Source organism: Falco biarmicus, chromosome 2 (genome assembly GCF_023638135.1).
Source record: "Falco biarmicus isolate bFalBia1 chromosome 2, bFalBia1.pri, whole genome shotgun sequence".
In the NCBI taxonomy this organism is placed as follows: Eukaryota; Metazoa; Chordata; class Aves; order Falconiformes; family Falconidae; genus Falco; species Falco biarmicus.
In genome coordinates this window covers 69411265-69436402 of record NC_079289.1, presented here as the reverse complement: position 1 = coordinate 69436402, position 25138 = coordinate 69411265, and the positions used below count along the sequence as shown (strand labels likewise).

Here is a 25138-nt window from a genome sequence, read left to right as displayed (position 1 = left end):
TTCTTTTACAGTGCTTTTTTTAAAGGTCTGTATAATTTATTACAGAGCTTGAGCTTTTAGCCATTAAGTTACAACAATGCATAACTTGACATTCTTACAGTTGTACATACACAATGGAAGAGACATAGCCCAGTGCTTAATCCAAACAATGCAACCAAGTTATTACAAGGTTACCATGAAAGATAGTCAATTGTGAATACCTGTTGACAGACTAGCAAGTCCAAATGTTTATAGTAGAAGTAACTGGCCTCAAAGTTTTGGACTTAAGCTTCAGACTCACAAAATGATGAAAACTCAAATTATTTCACTCTTCTGAATTAAGAAGAATATGCTCCTTTTAAAAATGCAGTATTATTACCATGTTTCAGATGGTGAAAAGCAGCTTCAGGTCCAATGGAAGTATAACAGACAGTTTCCAGGCAACGCATTCTTCACACAAACACATGCAATTATAGAGACATTCTACTTTTAAAACTTTCTCAAATCAAGTTTTGCAATACAGCAGGATATCAGAGGAGAGAGATCAGGACTTGTATTGAACAAAACCAAAAGCCTTCAGCTTGATTTGTGCATGTTTAATCTACAATTCCAATTCCCAAATCTTCACATCACCTAGGAGAGAAAAGAACACACCTAGTAAAGATCAGTTGCAAGGACAGAAGACATGTTACAAATTTTTACAGCCATTCTGTTTAGAAAAAAAATAAATGCTGCTGCTACCTTCCATTTCAGGAACTGTAATTCACCATGGCCCCATTATAAACTGCATCTCTTCAACTTACCCAAGGGGAGTCTTGCTCTTCCCTCCTCCACCCCAACTCCTCATCCTCTTAGCCCAGCTCTAAAACTCAGTAAGGATATTCAGTTTCCTAGCTTGTCAAAGTACAGCTTTGATGAATCTAGTGTTCTGCCTCTTAAGATGAATCACATACTCTTAATCTGAATGTGAGACAGGAGCAAGTAAACTAGAGGAGAAAAGGAAAACTAGAAAGGACCACTATTTCTTCTTGCAACAGCAAGCCATTAAATCTGTCCAAGCCATTGTGCAAAGTGTCTCCCAGCCTGGTGGCTGAACGGAGACACACAGAAGAAAACAGTCTTGTCAAGCTGCCAACACAATTTGATTCACCCAGCAGCCAACATCAAGAACTCCACTCCCTTCAGGTTAACCCAATGAGACACTGACTCCTCTAGTGCATTTCAGTTCCACCTCTAAAGCTGCAGGGTCAGTATGTTCTTACTGATCTCAGTATCTTTGTCCAGCACAGAAACACTGAATTCAATGCCAAGTGCTGAAAATCAAACCAATGAAAACTACACATGCAACCTCTCCACTCCAAAAACCCAACCAACAAACCAAAAACCCCACCCAAAAAGCAAACACACACACACACACCCCCAAACACCCACCTAACCTTCACCACAATATCATCATTACTGGCTTGATTCGGGATGCTAAAGACTCTGTTGAGCAACAGTTCGCAGTTTTACACATCAACATACCCAGTGCTGGTAACCCATATTTTTATTACACTAACAACTGAAATAATGTTACACAAATTCAGAATGCCATTCCTAACCTACTGGTGTATGCTTCAAAGTACAGTTGGTACTGCTAACAGTAGTTGTGTATCTAGACAGAAGTCTGCTTTTATGGGGCAGCTAAATATTCAGCCCAACCTTTGGGTCCTATTTGTTGCTGGTATAATGTAAAACCAACACCTTTTGCTTCCGATCGAGCTTATCAAAACCCTGCACACACAGATACTGCCTCTTGCTCAGGCATCCGCTGAACCACAAGGCATGGGAAGTGGGGTAACCATTGCCACACACTTGCTGGGCTCCTTCTCTGCGCAACTACTACTAGCTCGTCTTGGAGAAAGCTTAGCAGGCCAGGCAGAAAACCTGGACAACCATTCCTGAATCTGTAAGTGATTAAAAAAAGTTTTTGTGTGTTTGACAAAGTTGTTGCAATGGTGTCTCTCCGTGCCAGTTACACCCTGGCACAGGATCAGAATTCCCAAAGTGTAACAGCCCAGCTTTGGCAGAATATACTGATGCCCAATTTATTAAGTCAGCATGGATTAAAAGCATTCTCACTGTAGTTAAATTATCCTACGACTCCTCTGGCATACCTCCAGAATCTAGCACTAATTACTGGCAACAGGTTACTGGACTATATTCACATACTCAGGGGGGAAGGAGTTACTGCTATCTAATCTAACTTCCCTAGTACTTGCAAAGAATCTCCTCCAAGTATTGTTTAGAGTCAAAGCAGCAGCAAGTCTAGGGGTCATTAGTAAAAGAAAATAAAAATTTTCTAGTGACTTTGGTACTGCAGATAATTAACTCACTATTAACATGCATTTAGATCTGAAATGTCTATGGTTCATTTTTGCTTGCTATCAAGTCTGAAGGCTGAAGCTAGTTTAAACAGTTACTGTAACATTGTTTTCTAGTTTGACATTTGTAGACTATTATTAATAAACGAAAAATTCTGAACAAAGCGGGGCCTGCAGTTTTCACTTTAAACACCATTTTGACATGTTCATAGCTCCTTTTTAAAAATCACTGCAGCTTCAGAAATTTTCTCCCTGACGATAACAGCAAAACTAAAGCCGTGCTGACGAACACCATACGAACAAAACTTATCCTACAACAATAACATCCCTTAGTCCTGTTAGGGATTCTTCCCAGCTGACTTCCTCAACATCATGTTGGGGGGCTGTCCACTTCACCTGGGCGCTGTGCTTCAGCTTCACACACCATCACACCACATGGATGCCTCTAGTAAGAAATCCTCTGCCCGATTCGAGCAAGATCTTGACAAAGGGACACAGGTCTCGGACAAGTTCCTGCATGTTTTATGAAAAACATGCAGCCAGGAAGAGAAAAAGAGATCAAGGCCGGGGGGTGGGGGTGCAGAAGGAACCCACAAGACATACAGCATCGGCTCGCAGGTAGCCTAAGTGCAAGAATCAGATTAAAGGTTCTCCAAAGGTAGGGAAGGGAGTCACAAGGCACCTATCCTGCAAAAGGGTTCGGGAGGGGCAGGGCAGGGCAAGACTCGTGAGTTCTGACCTTCACAGCAGCTTTTGGTAGGTAAAGTGCTAGAAACACCAGTTTGATCCAACATAGTAGTTCCAGATCAACAAAGACTGGGAACCTCTATTTACCTATAGCTGCCTACATCTGTTTACTCAAAGTTATATATTAGCTGAGCTGTAACAGTAGGTCGTATGCTCCACATTTCTAATCCTCTCCTGCTACTGTTTTAAGCTCTCTAGATTGTTTCTTCCCTGCCCTGTACTTTTTATCTTACCACTCTTTTTGTTAATACACATCAGCTTTTTGACTGAGGTCAGACTAATGATTCGCTTCGGAAGATTTTTGTCATTGTGCTTCCAAGGAGAGCAAACTGCTTGCTGGAGGCACTGCAATTCGGCCTTTTATTGTCATCATTCCTCAGCAGCACAGCTGGCCTTACCAGACCTAACTGCACAGATTAACTATGTGTGAACCATATTCGACTGAAACACCTACTTACAAGTTACTACTTTTGTAAAAGACTGAGATGAAACAGGTATAGTACCAGCATTAGAAACATAACCCAGGAATCTTCATGCTCTGACATTGTTTTAAGTCAGTACACTTCAGATACCATAAGCGTGCTTTTCAGTTTGCAGGTCCTTTAGCAGTCGTATGGCTTTCTGCCAGATCTCAGCTTTGATTCTTAAAAAAAGCTTTTGGTTCTATAGCTGTTAGGTAAAAGCTGAAGTACTTACCACATTTCTCCTCTCCAGCATGAATATTGTGCTGCAGGTATCAGCAAGACACAATCCACTGGCTGACAAGACTTCTCTTGGCAACTCCTTTTGGTTCCTCCTTGAGCTAGAGTTTAAACCCTCTCAACATTTACTACATCAATGTTCAGTTTTGTGTTAAGGAAGAGGGAGAAGACTTAGTTTTTAATAGTGAAGAGATAGTTAAAAAGGCAGTTCTAGAAATGTTGACAAGCTTCTTTTGGAGACATAAATGTCCCTATACATGGTCTGGTTTAGTTGTGGGTTGTTTATTTTTTTTTTAACTTGTTCAGTTTTGGAGATGGCTGGTCAGTCGTATTCCATTCTCATGTGCTTCTTGAAAGATAAAGGCATCACAAAAACTTGCACCTGCTGGTGACATCAGAACTACAACCTGACAATTTTTCCAGTAAACCTATAAGTTACACTCCTACAGGGAAGAGGCAGATTTATTTCTTTAAAGTAGGCATTAATAGGATTTTTTTAAAGGAAATTTAGAGTGAAACATCTGCTCCGTGAAGTAGAAGTTCAGATTATATTTCCCCAGCTGAAACCTCTGTCATTTCTGGAACATTCATTCTAAAATTAAAAAAGTTATTGCTTCTACTGAAGCTCAATATAAGTTAGAAAAACAATTGCATATTTTCTTAAAAACATTCCAAATATACATATTAAAAACAAAACACACCCTAAAACAAATGTCTAGTAAAAGACACTGTTTTAAGCAACCTGTAGTAACAGCTTTACAGAAGAAAATTGAGGAATGTATACTATTTATAACATGACAATGCTAAAATCCTAAACCATTCACTTAACACTCTTAACAAGTAGTGTTTTAAATATGTGTATTTCTTTACGAAACAGCTTAGCAATTCCTTATACCACTTACAGTATATAAATATTTGAGTAAGAGGTCATAATGGGAGATGCCAGGGTTTATATTTACTCTCAGATGCTTCAGGTTTCTTAAGTGTTTTACTATAAGGCACAATACTGCTAATCTAAAAGAAAGGAAAAGCCATTGGCAAACCTAGTCAAAACTCTTAATGTGGAATATCCAAGAGAAGAATTCCAGCATCTCCATGCAAAGGGAAAAAAGAAAAAAAAAAGAACCCCCCCCCAAAAAACCCCAAACTTTGTAGAGCCTAAGAAACAGTTTCAATTTGTACATAATGAAGTGGGACAGGATGGGAACAGGAATAAGGAGGAAGTAAATTCTTATAAATAAGACTAATAAATATATTTTAGCCATAATTAGCCCTTTACCTCTGTTCTACTGAGTTTAAGATTGAAAGAGGTAACCAGTGTGCATATACCTAAATAAGTCTACATGCTCAGCACGTTAAGACCACCTAGCACAACCTACTACTGCCAAATTCAGTATAAAAAGCTAGCAAGATGGAGAAAGTCTCCTTTTCTCCCAGCATCCACTCCGAGCAGAACACATTACAAGATCAAATTAGTATTTGTTACATCTAAGGAAAGTTGCAACTAGCAATTTTTTCATCACAAAAAAAAAAGGATATGCAACATATCCGTGAAGTTATTTGATTCCTTCAAGATTACATTATGTCTTTTCTAAGCCTATCCATCTCCAATTACAACAGAACATTTTAATAGTTGTAGTCTTGTAAGTGTTCTCCATGTGTACATACCGAATCTAAATAGTGCATCCAAAATATCTGTTAAGACATTCTACATTGTTTTCACTGCCTAGTCTTCATCTTTGTTAAAGCCCTCTGGAACACAATGACATTGTAACAATGCTTACAGAAAAAGGGTTATTGCATCTTTTTTTAGGATGAGACATCCAGAGGAGATTTTATAAAATCCTCCTGTGTACAAAATTCTTAGTTATTAGCCCTTTTGGAACACCAGCTAGAAAAGTTTGAAAGGTAAAATAATTTACATTGTTATTTTTTCCATTAACTAGACAAAAGTCCATACTAATTAAATAAAAAATAATAGTTCTTCAACAGTCTATTCAAGGTATCTTCCATTAAGCAGTTCAGTGGGAATTTCCATTAGATAGATGATCTCCATGCCGGTTATTACTGACATCCACATCTAGAAGTCAGAAATTAAAAGAAAAATTGATCATTGATTTACCATTTTAATACATTTTATCTATTACATTAATCCAAACTCCAGCAACAAATTTCATGTTCATATATACCTATGGTTCTTAGGATTCTCTGGGTAAATAATCCTCCTAAGACACTGTTTACATCTTCCCCCCACCCCTGCTCAAGACCAGTTTTCTCCAGCTCAACAGAATTCTCCCAAAAAAACCTAGGTGATTGTATTTTGAACATCTGTAACCAGCTCCACTCAGTCTGGTCCCCACTGCGATACTAACACTACTAACATCCATCAGAGAATGGCTTCTTCTAATGCAACGAATGGCATTATGGAATGTCAAGTGATAAAGTTAATTGCTACTTACCAAGTAATGCTGTTGTTTCACCTGCATCCTCTTTTAAACTGGTACACTGTAATACAGACTCATTAGTGGAGGAAGCCGACAATTCGCTTACTTCATTTCTGTCATCATCTTGTAAAGCAATACTCAGACTTCCGACTGAAACACTGCCACTTATCGATTCAGGTATTGCAACTTCAAGTACATCTTCAGGGTCCCCCTTCAAAATGAAAAATATTTAACTGACACTTTTGTCTACCATTAGGCATCACCATTCCTCCATGTTACCACTTTTGTAACCTCACCTTATTGGAAAAGATACCAGTTTTTTGCCTATTATCTACGCACTCATGGGTACACTGTTGAGCAGTGTCCACTTCCAGTGCTATTGTCTGCAAAGAAACAAAGCCAAGCAAAAGAAAAGCCACTTTTTCAAATGCACCCCAAAGCTAAGAGCATCAACAGGAGGAGTCAGCACAGCCAGCCTTCTGGATGGAGTATTTCAACACCGTAGCAACAGTATTGCTGCAGTCTGGCTAGGAGCAGGCTCAGCACATACAAAGGCTTCACTGAGGAAACTTACTGATCCTTCATGAGTTTGTGGAAGCCTCTGTTTTTCATGACAGTAGTTGGGCAAAGTTAGACCTTTTTTTTTTTTTTTTTAACCAGAGTGAGCAAACATATGACATCACAACAAACTTCCCTCCTCCTCTACCTCCAGCCTAACTTTCTGTCTGTTCCAAAAATGCAAACGTGCCGGCTTGACACTTTGCAGGAACAAACATCTGCAGCACAGGCAAAGGGATTTATTTCACCCATTGTATAGCATGAACCATTTCTGATCCATTCTGAAAGTTAATTCAAAGTCCTACATGCACAACTCTGTTCTTACAATTAAACAGACCACCTTCACTAAACCATTGCCACTGATGGACTGACATTATTTATACATAAACAATTACACTGCAGTACAAGTAGCTACTCTGTGGGCTTCATAACAAGTATTTTTCCTCTCTTCAAACAGTTAGCAAAGACCCGTCTTAAGACTTAAGAAATTCTAGGCTTGCTTTCTTTAGCACCAAAGCAACCTATTATTTTGAAAGAAACTGAATTTTAATAAGCTATAGAACTGCTACAATTGCACACAAGTGAAGGCATGTGATACTAATCTCTACATGTGTGGGAAGGGAGCATTCATGATTTTGGATTCCACAGCTTGGGTAGTTAAAATAAGCACTGAAACTACAAGATACAGCAATGCTCTACTTAGTCAGACATGCTGAACTGCAGTTCTTTTTCTTGCAAGGAATAGCGTAATGCAGAACTAGACCACTGAAGTCCACTATTTACAAAACAAAAACTAGGTAGTAAGACTTAGTGCTTCCTTTCTACTTTGAGCCTTTAAAAATTTTGAAGCATTTAAAGTCTTTTTTCTCCATAAAAGCAAACTGAGCCTTCAGCCTCTTTGCAGAAGGTTTAGTATATTTCTATAGTAAGGCTGCTCATTCTTGTCTGCAGTTATGTCATTCAGCAAGCACAGCGCTGTAAGAAGCTGCCTTGCTCTTCACACTTTTTTCCTCCCATCAGTGAAAAAGTCACACACTCTACAAACTAGACAGAGAAACCTGGATAAGGCTGAAAATTAGGCTAAAAAACCCTGAACGACTTCCCACATTATTAGGGACTGATGCACGAACAGGACACATTTCTCCCATTCCATTAAAAATCAGAACTGAGCTTCTGTATTTAATGCAATCCCATTCAACATGCTTTCAAACATGCAGAGGAGGTATTATGCCTCCTGGTTAGGCCTGGTATCAGTATTCTCTGCAACAGCATGAATTCAGGGAATAAAGGTTCTAGTTCTTCTAGTATTTCAGCCTGTATACAAAAGGCTATATTCCTTCTGCACATGACAAGTTACATCACCTCCAACAATTAAGAGTGTACAAAAAATAGGCTGCTAACATAATATTTAAGTACTAATAGCTATTTCACATGACAAAAAGGTTGCAACTCTTGGGTAAAGTGACTTACACAGAAACCCACAATCTGGTACATATATTGCATAGCAAGAGTATTGTCACCTCTGACCAAAAAAAAAAAAAAATAATTCATAGAACTCCTCCACAGACCTGCTAAGTCTCTGCAACAAAACAGGAGAAAAACTAGTCAAAATGCAGACCTAGTCTACGAAAGGAAGGTCCCTGAAACCAAGGAACACCCCTGTTTTCTGAAGATCTCCAAAGATTGGTAGAAGAGAAAAGAGGTACATTCATGCCTACGCCATTTTAGTTGAACTCAAGACTATTTATCAACAGTGACCAAGTAACCTACCGCATGTGTCTTCATCTCTCTTTTCTGGTGCTGTCAGAAAGAAATGAGAGCACATCATTTTCTCTACTTAACCAATTTCTGGTGAATGTCTTTAGGAAGGTTCTAAGTACTGGCTCATTTACAGTGATAAAACATGGCATATGTGGTAGTACACAAGCACTCAAAATAGAAAAAAACTGTCTTTTTTTCCTTTGAATCGCAGTTCTCAACAAGATCAAATACATGCTCTAGATCTATTGTATTAAGGCAAATTGCCTCACCTCTGCTTCAACTTCTTTCCTATCATCAGCTGGAGACAGAAAAAAATTTGGTTTATCACAGAAGAGTACACAGAGGATTCATAAGCTGCCCAATACACTGTTTAAGTTCTTAGCTGTAAAATTCCCTTAGTTTTTCTGGTTCTCACCCAATTACTCTTTCATCTTTGCCCAGCTTCTTCAGCCTCGTCAAGCAACAACTGTTCTCATTGTGAACAACATGAAGTCTTTCCTCCTGCACTGTACTTCTACCTTGAAGATTAAGTAAGTGTGCAACATACCCAGTATCCCAAAGCTTTGATAACGTCTAGTTTACACATTGGACAAGTTCGGTGGTCCAAAAGCCAAGGGTCAATGCATGTTCTATGGAAGATGTGCCTAAAGAAAAGAAACGCCCTTTAGAACTTACCATGAAAGCCACACACTATTCCTTCAAACAACGTGCAAGTTACCACATTAAAAAATAAACCCATTCCATTATAGCCCTGACAATTAGGTACTGCTTAACTTAACAGGACAGACAGTTCTGGAAACAGCATCTTTCACATTAGCTTTCTGAAACAAGAGATGTTACTAACCACACAAACACCACAGAGTTACCAGTTCAACAGTGTACAGTTCTAACTTAAAGCTCTACTTCAATCCTACACTTCTCCCAATTGCTCCTTTTTCCTACATAGATCCAAACCGCTCCATGGTCTCCCAATGCCCTTCAACACGTAACAGGGCAAACAAATGGCACAGCTTCAACTCTGCTACCAGAGCTTCAGAAGAATTCCCAGAAAGCTCATCACCTATTTCTTAGGGAAAACATGCTAAAGAGGAATGAATAATTACGGCAACTTACTTGCATGGCAGAATTCGGACAGTGTCTTTCAGTTTGTAGTTCTCAATGCACACAGCACAGTTTTCCACATCAACATCTAAACCCTAAATATGTCAACACATTGAAATGCATTACATGCATATTTCATTACAGAACAAGCTTTGTGTAATAACTAATATGTATAAAATGGTTTAGCAAATAAAAATACCTCTCGATATTCCAACAAGAGGTGATCTGATCAAGTGATACCAAATACTAAAGCAGCCAAACCTGGATTTTCCAATTTGAATAGCTATACATGGTACCTTAAGTAATTTAAGTCTCAAACATTGGCTTTGCTCATGGGAGCACAGTAAAATTTCAGTTCAAAATAACTACAAAGTGAAGAAATTTTAAGGGGTCAGCACAGATGAAAACAATGAATTCTTAACTGATGGTCCCAAAGACTTGCAAGTGCTTAGAATTCATTCTTGGGGTTGAATACCGCAAATCCCTTCTTCCCCAGTTTTCACTTTTTTCTGCCACATCCTAGCAGATATCCCTTGGTAGCCAAGAGAACTGAAGCATGCAACTTGGGATGGTTTAAAACTTCTGTCCAAGCTCACACCAGAGAGACTGCATTTTGACTGTATTTCCCCACCTCAGTATGTTCCCTTCTAAGGTTTATGTATCTTTCCTAACAGGTCTTACTGTCTTCTTGAAGCAATACTTATAGCTGCAGTGCAAAGTGATGGATATCTCCAGATTCAAGAAAAATAACTCAATGTAAATTAGGTTGTATAAAACATGAGTATTAGAAGAACCGACAGTGGGCCTATTTCATCCCTTTCATCCCCTATAAAATAAGAAATAAGTTTTTTGTTTACTGATTACTGAAGCAGTTCAATTTCATTAAATTTTTTTAATTAAAAAAATTCACTCAAATGAATTACTAATGCAAGCAAACTTTCAAGTTCCAGGCAAGTACCTCCCTCCTTTGCATGCATAATTAATACCTTAAATTCCCAAGTAAATCAAATCAAGATTTTTTTACAGAAGCAAAGCTAAGACAAGTACTTATTCTACAACAAATATTTGTTTTATTCTGTACAAGAGGCAAAATCCAAGCACACCATATGTAGCACATACTCAAATGAGTGTCCATTTTACAGTAATCCCATAAGCCTCTCAGGAAAGACCTACATGATAGCAAATACACTTTTAAAATATTGACCTATTTTTAGTTAAATACCTTAACCCCAAGTGAAGTGATAATGAAAGACTGTACTGTGTCACAATAAAAGAAACATACTCTTTTAAATGCCTGAAAATAAATATTTAAAGGTAAGGAACTATGTACATTTACAGGGTAGATAGGACTGTTTTCCAGATAGGTTTGTATTAATTCATGAAAGTACCTCTGCATCAGTAAATTACATAAACTTCCTGATAGTAGGCTGATTCAAATCAAATTAGCAGACATGATTTACCAAGCAGAAAACTTTTATTTTAACAGACAGTTTTTAACCTTATCTCATTCTATGTCACTTAAGAAGCATTCATAGTTACAACCAGCATACTGCGTGTAAAAACTTACATTCCCCCCATTTTATTTATTTTAGTCAATAGTATATCAATGGGAAGGGAACTATCTGGTACACCGCAAAAATCTCACGGTACAAATCCTTTTTAGAGGTCTACTGAACATCAAGTTAAAAGCAGTTAATATTTTCCTTGTGGTTCTCACCATAGGTTTTATCATGGCCATTTTACATCCATTTCTTCCTATGCTGATGTTATGCTTTGATACTGCTTTACCCAAGTTTTGGTTCAATTCCATCTTGATCTCTGATCGCAACATTGTATGACCAGAGAAGCATGAATATCCCTCTGTTCACAGCTTGAAATAGATTATTTTTAATTATATTCTAAATTCCATCAGAAAGTTACAAACAAATTGTAAAATGCTACTTTAAACATGCTGAATGTATAAGAGGAAAAAATACAAGTTCAAAGATGGTTTTAGGTTTTGTTAAGTTTCAAAACTGATTTACTAAATGAAAGACACATTCTCTGTAGCATGTAACCCAAGCTGAACAGCTTCTGTTGAACTACATCTTTTAATGTTCTTACACATAAATGTCCTTTCTCACTTCAATTTTACTCATGGATTAAAAACCCCTAATCCTTTTTTTTCCATCTCTGAGCAAATCAGTCCTTAAGTAAAAACTAATCAAAGACAACAAGGGCTGGGGAAAAAAAATGCCCATGTAGTAGCAGAAGTCTAGTCAGAAGCTAATTTAGCATCTAGGATTAGAGCTGCCTGAAACTAAGACAATATTTTCTTTCAAAACCTTGGCTTTTCCTACTTCAGTTACTAGAATACAGCTATGAGTTTAAGCCATATGCTGTCAAAGCTAACCTTTTGAAAGCTGTTTAATTTTTAGAACAGCTCTCTTTCAATACATAGAAAAGTACTTCTAAAAAATTTATGCTTCAAGTCTCTACAGCTCCTTAATGTATTGTATGTTAAAAGATGAAACAAGTGTTTCATTTTTCAAAGCTTTTTGGATTTCTAAGGCCTTCTGATCAATAAAAAGATGGATGTTCTTTTAAGAAAACAAAACATTACAGCAGCTGTAAGAACTGTGCAATCAATAGGTCCTAGGAAGTATTTTGCAATCCACTTGTTGATGTTTTCAAGTGCTGAAAAGATGTATTACATTTCCTCATCTTTGCAGTATCAGCCCTGTGGTCTCCTGTGACATTCTGTATAACCAGATACTATTTGCAACAAAACAGCCTTACATTTCATAAGTAGTTCAAATTTGACTCTTAAATTTCAAATTCTGCCTTCTAAGCAAAGGCCCTAAAATAAGCCTAAAATTGTCACACTGAAATTATGTTGTGAGGATTTTAGTTTAAATTCTATGAAGCCATTACAACAGTTTTTAAATCACACAGCAATAGCCAAAGCCACTGAATTACCTTTTCTCCACGTTTCACAGTATGCAGCTGAAGCTGGCTGATTGCTTTCTTGGTTTCTTTCCTATGTCCCTTGAATAAAGATTAAGTATTAGTATACAAGTTTGTTTTCAGAGTTATGTTTTAAAGCTTTTCAGTATTTTCCATGTGGATTACTAAGTCTTCTGAATGCATATAAAAAAACATTGATCTCCGATTAGTATTTTCACAAAATACTTCCAACCAGCAGATGTTGAAGAACTGCAAGTTTTGCATTCTAGGGGCGCAGCAGCAAATATCTACAAGTGTACTGCTCTTAGAATGAACTCAACAAGCCAAGAACTATGCAGATCAAGTTGACATACATAGCCTTGTATCATGACTGCCTGTATTAAGGGCCTTCCCACACAGGACAATTGGAAATAATGTAGGCTTTAGAGGCAATCAGAGCTGAAACAACAGCCGTAAAACCAGAGCTTCTAGTTAGGCAAGCCTGTGAGCAAGCACACCGTGCGTTTTGCACCAGCTTGAGAGAAGGTGGAATCCTGCCGGGCAGCCTACAGCTGGCCACCAGGTCAAAAGGCTGCTTGTAGCTATTAATACTTCCCCTCAGTTAAACGCTGCCTCACACATACAAAGCTCTGCACTGAAAGGATACATTATGCAAAGGAGAAGACAAGAAAGGCTTAACAAACATGCGACACCATACTGGACTTCTATACAGTAACAGCCCTACTTATGCTCAGAAGGGAAGCAAGGAAATAAAGCGGTACTGTATTTGAAGACAAAGTACTAGCTACTTGCTAGAGACTAAGAAACTGAACGCTCCCAATTAACAGATGTTGACCTGTCTAGCAGAAGCCCCCACTGATGAAATACCACAAAGGAACAAAAAACCCAAAGTGGCAACTTTCCTCTGTGGTGATCATTACGACATATCATTCCACAAACTTACAGTATTGAAAATTGGAATTTTTATTTTTTGTAGTGTTAAAAAGAATTAGTCTGAAGGTTCTCGCAGGAATGGACAGAGAACCAGCAGCAGCAGTCTGTTCCACCTTCTGTATCAGCTCAGGGCTTTCTGCACAGTCCTGTTTCATCATCAGTAGCAAGGAGATCTTAAAAAGTTTTACTGCTATACTGATGTTAGAATAAATCTTAAGAAACCCATATTCACCTTAACTTAGCAGCTACACAGCAGCTTGCTTTAAAGCATGACATAGTTAACTCCAAGTTTTAATTATACTGGAGTCAATAAGCCAAGCAAAGTAAGATTTGGGTCAGAAAAGTAGCTTTTTGTTTCCAAAATTATTTTAAGATTCCTGAAGAAAAATCTTGACAAAGATCTTCACAAATTTTTGTTTTCAATGGCCATTTTAAAAGAGGGATAACTGAGAAAGTGGCATAACCTTCTAGCACTAGACAATTTCATTGAATTAAAAAGCACTTGTATGACAAGCCCAATGGCAAAATCTATTAAGAGTCTGCAGTACGTATTTCTGGTAAACATTACATTCACCATAAAAAAAAATGCTGTTACAACTATTCATAAAGCCTGTGAACTTCCCATACCATGTACTATCATAAACCCAACAAGAAGCAGCAGCTTTCTTCACCAAGCAACTGTTACAACAAAAAACGCACTCCTTTTTCAATAAATCCTTCTCAAAAATTTTGTTTTCTTGAAAGTATTCTCAGAATCAAAGTTCAAAGCTTACAGCTTAGTAGAAAAAACTCCAGGGAAACAACATTGAAAGGAAACCGCAAATTTAACCAATACAGAAGTCCCACATGTTATCCTCAGTCACTGAAAAAAGAAGTTAATTATTTTCCTCTAAGAGTCCTGTAAGTCCCAATCAGACCTCAGACTCCTGAAGGCAAACAAAAATTCCCTTCACTCCTCCCTCAAAGCTAGGATCTACACGTTCAAGCAGAAGGCAGGGGAAGTCCACGTGATAAGCAGCCATTTGAAACAATTTTTTGTTTTTCTGAACCAAGGATTAAAAAGAGAAATGCTTGCCAAGAAAAATACGTGCAACTTTCTTTTTCACTTAGTGGAGAACTATGGCAGAGCTTGCTGATTACCATGGAAGGAACCTAACCCATGTGCAAGAGTTGACAAGCACAGGGAAGTTCCATGCTAAGATATTTTCAAAACTCAGGGGGACTAGGTCCTCAGCTCCAGGTAAGTTACTCCCTTGAATGTGGGGGTTTCAACCAGATAGCCTCCAGAGGTCCCTTTACAACCGAAATTACTCTAGGATGAAGTACTTTCCACAGGGAAAGAAGTAAAGCTGACTTCTTTTAACCTATCAAATAACGGGAATATGGAAAGGGTAAATAAGGAGCAAAGTTATTGCTTCCTAGTCTTCCCAGTACTCCCACCACTCTCAGCACTTTGGGTAGTCCAAGAGAGCTGAATCTCACCACGCATGCCCTTTCTAGGTTGCTGCTATTCAGTACTCTACAGTGAAGTGGCAGGATTACAAGTAGTTTTCATAAAGGTTTAGAACCAAAAATTCTAACTACTTCTGGGCCTTAAGAAACAAATTTACCATGGTCTCTTACAATTTACAAAAACCTAGTTAGGGAAATTAGTACTTTCAGGATGAAAATTACTTAAGAATGAAACTAATTTTTAGTGTCAAAAGGAAGGAAGTTAAGTTAGATGACAAGTCCTACAAGAAGCTGCCTTTACTCAGTTGTTGACAAATGGCTAAATATACTTCCCATGACTTCATATGCATATCTAATAATTATAACTAGCCAAACCTGCGATGCCAATTAGCACACTGCTTACTAGCCTCACTAACCATTACTGAATAGCATTCACAGAGAGTAAAGTAGCCAGAAAGCACAGATTTTCAAGAATGCTTCAATAGACAAGAAAAGTTAGGCAACTGATTTGACACGAGAAGATCATAAATACTCTAAAGCATCGTCATCTCTTATTACCTGGTTTCCAAACTGTGATCCTGTATACAGGAAACGTTGTATATAGTAAAATATGAGCCAAGCAAGTGATATAATCATCATGGTGATGAAGGCGATGGCCACAAACACAACTGACTGACCACTAATATATTCCTGCACATGTCGTGTGCCAACAACAATAGTCATTTTTACTGGGATCCCTCTTCGTACAGGCTCCAATATCTCTATTCCTTTTGGATAGCCAACCATTATCACCACTGTATTTCCTGTTCCTGTTGGAGGGGAAAAAAAAAAAAAGTCAGTCATCACAGTAAAAACTAGGCATTCTGGCTGGATGCTAGTTTGGACCTCTTAAGATCAGTGAGAAAAGTTACAGGAAACCCACTGAGTTTTTTTCAGGCATAGCAGACTTTTTATGTTAAGTCTATTAGTAAAGAACCCTTTATTTACTTTAGGAACATCTCAAATGCAAGAAACTCCAACAGATGCATCTTTACTGTTTCAAGGCCCTATACTCATTCTACACAGTGAGGTGGGATGTGGACACCATGCAAAAACCAGACAAGTTATACACATCTCATCTTGAAGTTGCTGAAGTTCTGACATGCAAATCAGGAACAGCTGGTCTTTTATTCATCAGTGTGGGAATTTTAGCTGCAGATGGAGACAGTATGTGAATACCATGAAGAGAGACACATTCTATTAAGTTTGAATTTCAATCTGAATCTGTAGCACAGTTACACTGGATGTGTGGACAAAAAGAGAAAAGATATTCAGATATTTAAAATTAAATTACATTAAACATTGAAATACTTAAAAGATTCTTCAATACTAAATATTCAAAATGTAATGTGACTTCACAACAAGAACTTGTTAGAAATACTCTGGGACTCTTTCGGGGAGCCCGGAACCAAAGCATTTTTCTATTCTGTAGGACTTGAAAGCACTCAATTCATATGAAAAAGTACCTAATTACAAAAAGCTTTAAGCACTATACTGCCACCAAAACCAGTATGATACTGTCAAGATACTTTTGGCAGAAACCAAAGATCCTCTGTGACTAGAGTTTTACTCCGTTTTGTTGGGAAGCATCTCCAGTATTGCCTCAGAAACATCTAACACATCCATTACAAAGTAAATTACAAACAAACATATTTGTTACAAATGTCCCCTTTTTACTGGTCTATGCTATTTTTATTGGAATAGTTTGTACTTTGTGCATACCAACAATGTTATACACTATAGCTTTACAGCTTGCTTTGCACGCCTACCTTGCAGAAAAAGTGAAAGTAATCTGACAGAGAAAGTAGAGGAAGAAGAAAGAAGAGAGAGGTTTTCCTAGCTGGAAAGCTAAAGCTGTAATGCCACAGCTACCTTTTTAGATTTACAAGATTACTCAACTGAAACAAGACCTCTCACTGTAAATTTAAGCCTTCTTCCCTCCTGGTTGTGCTAGGTCCACTACTGAGAAGCTATGTTAAAGGAAATGGTAGCCTAATTTACAATGTTACATCAGGTGGCAATTTTCAAAACTCAAAGCAGCATTCCAGACTCATCCACCTCTCTGCCTACTAAGGCAGAGTTAATTTGCCTGAAATATTTTAAAGAAACTCCTTTAGCTGAGCCAGTTCTGGCCATGACCTCGTTGACCTGGCCACTCTGCTACCACGCCAAGGGGAATTCCCAGAGGTTTCACAGCTCTTCCCTCCATGATGTACAGATGGTCTGCTGTGGATAAAACACTAGAGGTTCCAGTTACTAGCTGAATAACGCTCCTACCTCAATGTCAGTTACCTTTTTTCAGCTTCACCTTACGCAGCCATCCCACTTCTGGTCACCTACTGTAAGAAACATACCCATCTGCCAGATCTAGACCCAGCAAAAGAGCAGGTTTTCCAAATAGAGCTACACTTCTGGAACTTTTGAGGATGGTGCAGGAAGACAAGGAAAAAGGCGCTACTGGGGAAAGGCCCAACCTTTGTCTCCCCTCAGGCACCCACCCAGCTCGTGTTGGCTTGCCTGGTGGGTGCATGAGGAGATACAAAAAAAAATGCTGAAGACAAACAGGACAAATCCACAAGAAACAAGGCTCCACTAATTAATTCTACTCACCAACAATGTGCCGATTCACACAACACAAGTCCAAGCATACTAAGAATTGGATAATGTTATTCTCCTCTCTGAACCAGCATGAAAGCATTACCAGAGACACACATGAATCTCACAGAAAAAAGTACATGAAACACTCCTTGCTTTCTGATCCTGCACAACCCCACAGGGAGTTCACAAGAAAGGAATGTATGAAAGCAGAAGTTTATCTCATATTGCTGAGAATTGTTATCTGCATAACTAAATCAGGAGTTTGGGTCCTACGTCCTTAATCAACTGTAAGAGTTACAAACAACAGAAGGTTGCCTAAGGATGGCTAGTAAACAGTACAGGAGTCCTGAGAAGATTTGTGGTTTCATTCAAGCTTGAGGAAGAAAAGAAGGCTTCAAGATTAGAGGCAACCTGGATTTTTCAATCAATAAAGGTTTCTTCCTCAATCCCGCAATCTTGAGTCAGTTTAATCCTGCTATCTAATGCTCTGTGTGATTCCTATCAAAAAAAGTATCAAAACCCCCACAACTAACAGTAATGCCCTTCTGTTTTGTCGCTAGCATGTCCAACTATCAGCCGGTAATTTCCTTGAAATGGAAGTCAGGCTACTTTTGTGCAACGGCTGCTAGACACTGTGACACCTTCCAGTTTTAGAATTAACACAAGTATGCCATACATTTTTAAATAAATGCCTGTTAAAAGCCTTTTAACGGTTTTAAAGACTTGGTGCTGAGCCTGCCATTAAAGTTACTCCTGCTTCCTCTGAACAACATAGCAGCTCAACAGCATACAGTCGCTCCTTGAGTTAAGCAAGCCACTGATTTCAGATCCATCCTTTCAGTGGTACAGATCCAGAAGCTTTCAGTAGAAAGCATCAGTAATACAGAAGTTATGCACCATCTGAGAATCCCGAGTAGTGCTGAAAGGAGTGTAGCAGAGCTGAATTACAAGCCAAGATAACCCTAACTGCTGCTTTGGAGCTGGCAAGAGCTTACAGTATTGTGAGTACACAGTCGTTTGCATCTGTTTTGTTCAATATACCTGCATAAAAAAACAGGACAATGAGGAGCAGAACCAGTTGGGTGTATTTTGGCAAAGCTACACCAAATCAAAGATCATTTTCTTTATGTAGCCAAAGTCATACACTCAAGTCCCAAGCTTCCCTTAAATTGACAAGCCACACACCAAAGCTTCACTTGAGACCTATCAAACTATTGTAGTCAGCCCTCCTTTCTCCCTTCCCTCTGCGTGTCAAGCACAATCATATTTTATTTCGTAGCCTTCAAGGTATCGCGCTTACACTCTGATCAGGACCACCAAACCCTACCTTGAGAGGAGATTCCAAGATGACTGGATGCCCAGCATGAAGTATAACAGGAAAAATACAGAACCAGACCTTTTTTCTTTCCACTGCAGTATACCCCTGCCCCCCACAAATGTTCAAACCAGCACCAAGCCTCTAACTTTCAGCCTGCTCTCCACAGTACTCCACACCCTGCCTCTCCAGACTCCTCTCCCACCCACTCCCAGCTAATATTTACATACAATACTTACTCTGGTTTTGGAAAGGAATTTGAAGCCTCACCACCACCACCAAAAATAAACAGAGTTAAGACTGCCTGCAAAGTCTGTATTCCTGTAAAACTTAAGTCTGAGTTTATATTATTCAGATTCAATAACTGAAGTACAACTCCTTGGGTCATTTGGGTAAAATGAGTATCTTCCACTGGAAAAAACCTCCTCAGCCACACGTGAAGAAGATGTTTCACCATCACCTCTCTCAAGGAGGCAAGTCATCCAGCATTTTGAACAACATAATTCAAGCAGAAGGCAAAGGCCTGAAAAACATGACACATCAGTAGTCATATTTGAAAAACCTTCTTTTGGAAGGAGGGACATGACTGTAAGGCTACATATTCAAACTCTCAACTCTCCTGTCCCAAAACTTTAATTAAAAATCCTACTCACTGCACTCACAAAGCTCATAAAGTACTCACGAACAATAACTAAACTGCAGACTATTTGGAACATTTGTCCTTTATCAAATGCTTTGACACCAGCTAGAGTAAACACTTCTCTGCCTGATCAAGAATCTCTTTTTACTCAAGTTGGAACGTGTCTATGAACACCAAACTATCCCACCACCACCACCAGCACACACATCACCCACCAGAAAGTTCAAAGGCCAGGTTTTTCAGAAGAACGAGAAGACTAAACTTTGAGATCAAAAGGTTATCTATTTACCACCCTCACGTAATTCAGACTGCGCCTCTATCAGCCATAACCATGTTACACCTCACATAACTTTCAGTGCCATTAATTGCAAGTCCATTAAGTGGATGTTCCTTAGGCATGTAACTCCACTCCTTAGTTACAGCACTGCAGATTTCCCAGAGTATTTATTCTTAGCACTCCTCTCAGAAGTAGGGTTTGTTTCCTCATGTATCAGTTCGCAGATCCCTTTACCAGAATGGCAAACTTGGATCTTGTGAAATACAGCTTTACCTTCCATGTTCTTTCTTGCCCATTCTCCATAGACTTCTCCTCCGCCTCCACAAAAATCCAGGATTTAAAACACTAACAGTAATTCTTCCCTATGTTCCCAAAATGCACTGAAAAATTTAAACATTCACATGTTTGATGCAAGTTTCAACCATGAGACAAAGACTTTTGATTCCAGCTGAGTTAGTGATTACATTGCCATATATTGTATTCCTGCCCCATCGAAAACATCCTGAGGTCCAAGCTGCATCTGTTAAGTCAGTAAGTATATTCTTGTATATATACACAATACTAAATCACACTATTTACACAGGTAGAGCTTTATCAGCAGCATTCTGCCTACTTAAGAGAAAACAAAACAAAGACAACCAGCAATCAGGGAGCGCTTCTCTTTATACCATTTACAGATCTTAACTACAACAGCAAGTCCAAACCTGAGTATATGCCCAAGAGGTCTTCTGCAGCACAGAGGTAACAGAAGAGAGACAAGAGACACGTAAAGTATTGTCAAAATAAGCAAGATGAGAAGAGGAGGAAGAGATTCCACAAAAGAGCAAATAACATTTGAGGGGCTACCAGGGCATACAGAGGAATGTGGGAAAATTCCCACAGGCAGGAAGATAATTTTTTTACTGACTGGCCAATACAGAGTGACAGGAAAAAAACTGACAGAAGGTGAAGAGGAAAGAATTATTAACCAGAGTACCTGAACTGCCACATGAGATCAACGTTACATCTTCCCTAGCATCCCACCTCCACTTTCACAGTGGATTAAGAACACAAGAGACAGGCCAGGCTGACCTACCCAAGCAAGCACGAGGCTAAGAGGAATGGTAATCCCACTTCCAACCCGCAAACTGGTGGCCACTTGGTATTCCAAGAATAGAGATACATTGGTTTCTACCCAATATATCATACACGCTATGAAGTAACAGGTCTCTAACCGAGATTTTTCAGCTCACTATATTAAAGAAAGTAAGTTTGGTTTTTTCAGTTCTACTTCACCCAAATTCCTGGTCATCCCCTTCCTCACAACCAAGAACGACAGCCTGGACATTAACAAACTCACTGTTACAGGACCATGCAAAGCACACATCTGAAGCATTTTTATTTTTTTTATACTTGGTTTGCTTTGTCTTTGTAGCTGCCTCTGAAGATCTTCCAGTTCCTCGGAAGTCTACAAACGCAAAGGGATTTTATAGCAGTTTCAAGGTTTTTCCCTCCCCTTTGATTCAAGCATTTGATGTTGTCACGCTCATAAAAATCCAGCAAGACACTCCTGTCGTAGCCCAATCAGACACTGCAGCAGCAGAACATCTGGGTTCTTATCTCAGCAAAAATCAGAGATCTCTTCCGCAGGCTACAGATCACCTGCACGCTTGGACAAGCCAAGCCAACATCCTTCTCCAGGCTTCGGTTTTCCTACCACATTTACAAGCATTTAAGAATTACCTGATACTCAAACCTCTCTCCCAGCCTTTGCAGACCCGCGGGAGGAGAGGACGACGAGGCTGTTACAACGAAGCCTGTACCAAAAGCTATCTTCCAGCCGCCACAGCTCTGCCTTCAGAGGCGCCAGAAGGCATCACCACGGTACCTGGCACGTCTCCGCACAGCCTGCGGACGGCGGCCTACCTGCACCGCCGGAGCCCTTCTGGCAGGGGGTGCAAAGCAAAGAGGCAGCGCTGCACGCAGCCGTGGCCCCGGCGCCCCCCGTGCCCTCCCCCCGGCAGCCCGGCACCCGGCTGCCCGCTTCGGTGGCTTCGCGCATCTCCTCCCCGGCGCCAGGGCGTGAACCGGGCAGACAGAGGCCGGTCCCAGCACCTCGCAGCGCGGTTTAAAGGAAGAGGAAGCAAAACCCGGGTCTCTGCATCGTTTTTACGGGGATTTCTGCCTTCCCCCGTGCCTCACCGCGCAGAGCCGCGTTCCCGCACCACCGAGCGGCCCGGCGCCCGCCACAGCCGCCCCCCCCTGGCCCCGCCGGGAGCGCCCAGCCCGGCCCCGCTCACCCAGGTGGGACATGGAGACGGTGCTGTTGCCGAAGCGGGCCTCGTTGTAGATGACCACGGCGGCCGCCCGCTTCCGCGCCGCGTTGGTGACCTTGTCCTTGAAGGTGCAGCCGCCGCGGGCCACCAGGGCGATCCAGGGCGGCGGGTCGCCCTCCGCGGACCCGCGGCCGCCGGGCAGCAGCGGCACGTCGTAGTCGGTGTCGGCCGCGCAGCCCTCCATGTGCCGGGGCGAGGCGCCGCGGGGGATGCCCACCAGGCCCTGGGCGCTCTCCTTGGGCGAGCTGTCCCCGTAGCGGCCGCTCTCCGTGCTGCCCTGCACCGTGCGGTTGCTCAGCGGCTCCACGTACACCGTGCTCACCCACGCCGTGTACCACTCCAGGGCCCGCGCGCCCTGGCCCAACGGCGCCCCCAGCGCCACCAGCGCCGCCGCCACCAGCGCCAGCCGGGCGCGCCGCACCATGGCCCGGCCGCCGCCGCCGCGACGCGGCCCGCCGCGACCAGGAGGAGCGGGAGCAGAGCCGCACCGCCGCCCGCCGCGCCTCGCGCTACCCGCGGCCACCCCGCGCGGCGCAGGTAACCCCCGTGCCCGCCCCGGGCGGAGCCCGCCCGCCGCCACGGCTAATGGCGAGGCGGAGGCCGGGCCGCCCCGCCCCGCCCGCGCGGCTGCGCATGCGCGGCCCCGCCCCCCCGCGGCGGTGTCCCGCCCCCCGGGGGATGCCGGGAGCCGGGGCGGGGCCAGCGGCCGGGGCGGGGGGCGGGGGCACAGCCTGAGGGCGGAGGGCGGCGAGTCGCTGCCCGTCGGGGTGGATACGGAGCGGCTCCTGCGCGGCTGGTTCCCGCCGCAGCCCTCGGTCCACCGGCCTCCTCGCGCGGCGGGCCCTGGGACGCTGCTGGGCTCCCAGCCCCCGCCGTGGGTGGCGGTTCTAGGCCCGGCCCGTCAGCTGGGCCAGCGGCACGCGTGGGGCAAAGCAGCCGCCGCGGCACCCGCGGGGCGCGGCCCTCACGGGTAAAGCGTGTCCCGCTGCGGGGTGGCGGTGGGAGCGCCGGGCAGGGCGGCCGGGACGTGGGGTGGCAGAAGCCAGCCGGGGATGGAGCCCTGTGCGGCCACGCAGGGGGACAGGGACAGCGCCGCTCGCTGCCGGGCACAGCAGGTGCCTGTGCGGTCGCACCGAGGGGAGAGCATTTCAGAAGGACGAAAAATAGTAAGAGGCAGTACCATGTTAAAAAAACTAAAAAAAACCTGGAGAAAAATGTATCGACATACAGCGGCATTAAACAAATATGACCATTTTATGGATTCGTTTTCCATGGCGTAGAAATATTTGCTATATACTACTTAAAGAAGTTTAGCCTTACCTGTTTTTTCATACAAGGCATCTGTACCTTTTCCCAGCGTCCGAAATGGATCGCCTGTTTTCACCAGCTACCAGTCTTTTTTGAATGGTCTCCTTCAGAAGTCATCAGTGGTGTGACCACACATGTTGTCAAGCAACATTGCCAAACCTTGGTAATGTCCTTCCTCATGATGATCTGTTGTGGCTGCTGATGCAGATGGGGTCTAGTAGAGCCTGGATTAATTTGTATGGAAGGGGTCATCAGACAAAAGCCACAAGCTCGATGAACTGCCCAGCTCTATATCGGCACCAAGGCCATTGTGTTCCCATTTCTGTTCCAGAGTTGGCGTTTAAATAAAGAAATAAGTACCTTCAAACCCAAAGTATTCTTTAAAGTAACTCTCTAGCGTTCTCCCAAAATGCTTGGCAGCGTTAGGACTCTCTCCAAAGGCACTGAGCATTGTAAGAACAAGATTAAAGTAGCAAAATCAAGAGGGTGGTCAAGACTGGGCAGACAAAGTAATGTGGAAGGGGCTGTAGAGAAGGAATTGGAAGTTGAGGGAAGAACATGGGAAAACTAGAGGTAATGAAGAAAAACTTAGGAAAAAGAGGATAAGGCAACACAGGAGCAGGAGCATGTTAGATGGGAGAGGGTGAGTGGAGGTGGTGGTGGTGGCAGAGTAGAGGCAGGTAAAGGGTGAGCTGTGTTGAAGGATGGCTAGTGACAGACGATTCAGAAGGAGCACAAATTAAGTGTTTGGCAAAAGGTGATCAAAAAAAGTGATAGTACTTTAGTGAGTCCAAAAATGTTGTTCAAGCGAGAATCTTGGTAAAAAAGTGAAAGACACTTAGTGTAATCAAGAACAGATATCACTCTGGAAATGGGATAAAAGTAAAGAGAGTTGGTACAAAGGAAAAGAACAGCTGCAGGAAATGTTCTTTTAAGAATATGGAATCACTGGAAATAGGAAACTGATGCTGACTGTGATTTGTTCAAGGTAGGAAACTTGTCACAGTCCTCACAGCAAATACAGTCTAACCAGTGGCAAGACAAAAACTATAAGGCATAAATAGGAAACACAGGCTGTTTCCTATAACCTTTATTGGATACAAAGCGGGGCTTTTAGTGGGAGAGCTTGAATTTTGTTGAAAGGAGATGGTGCGGGAAAGAAGATGAAAAAAATTGTCAGCCTTGGCTTAAGAAGATGTGCCAGAGGAAAGTGGACAGCAGAGAACAAGCTGTAACAAGAACTTGTAAGAGCAAGGTTAGAAAAGGGAGAAATTGCACCAAGGAAACTTACGAAACACCATTAATGCACACCTGAGAGGTGAGTGCTCAATGCCCATGTGCAGAAAAGAGCAAGCATTGTTAAGACTGACATTTATCTGCCATGGTGAAAGCAAAGCTGACAGTAATGAGAAGACGAAGGAAAGATAAAAGGTGCTTGGCTAGACTTTTCTCCCCAGAGAAAACTGAGGCCGTACCAAGGCAGACGTGAGTCTCAATTCCCAGAAATATTTTGAGATAAATTAACTTGGTTCAGGAATACTGGAAAAAAGAAAAAAAGAAGAAAAAAAAAAGCATGGATGTTCAGATCAGATAGAAATTATAATGGCTGTCAGCAAAAGATCAGTTACTCTGGCTAATGCTGTACTACAGATTCAAAAATA

At 41.5% G+C, this 25138-nt stretch overlaps 1 protein-coding gene and 1 non-coding gene across 2 annotated transcripts; both read right to left on the bottom strand.

Annotated features, from left to right (window-relative positions):
- RNF149 (ring finger protein 149) lies at positions 1 to 22744 on the bottom strand. Its single transcript, XM_056327336.1, has 9 exons — positions 22134 to 22744; positions 15544 to 15794; positions 12613 to 12681; positions 9667 to 9749; positions 9101 to 9197; positions 8563 to 8592; positions 6250 to 6445; positions 3786 to 5870; positions 1 to 612 (listed from the first exon to the last, which is right to left on the bottom strand). The coding sequence occupies exons 1-8, from the start codon at positions 22591 to 22593 to the stop codon at positions 5812 to 5814; spliced, it is 1245 nt and encodes a 414-aa protein (XP_056183311.1). The 5' UTR covers positions 22594 to 22744; the 3' UTR covers positions 1 to 612; positions 3786 to 5811.
- Positions 3355 to 3470, bottom strand: LOC130145346 (small nucleolar RNA SNORD89). Its single transcript, XR_008820496.1, has one exon. It is a non-coding gene; the product is annotated as a small nucleolar RNA SNORD89 (small nucleolar RNA).
- Positions 22745 to 25138: the final 2394 nt, after the last annotated feature.

Coding starts and splice junctions, on each gene's coding strand:
- RNF149 (XM_056327336.1), bottom strand. CDS start 22,593: ATGGTGCGGCGCGCCCGGCTGGCGCTGGTGGCGGCGGCGCTGGTGGCG. Junction 9,198..9,666: donor GTCCGAATTCTGCCATGCAA/GTAAGTTGCCGT, acceptor TCTTTTCTTTAG/GCACATCTTCCATAGAACAT. Junction 5,871..6,249: donor TGAAACAACAGCATTACTTG/GTAAGTAGCAAT, acceptor TCTGACTTCTAG/ATGTGGATGTCAGTAATAAC.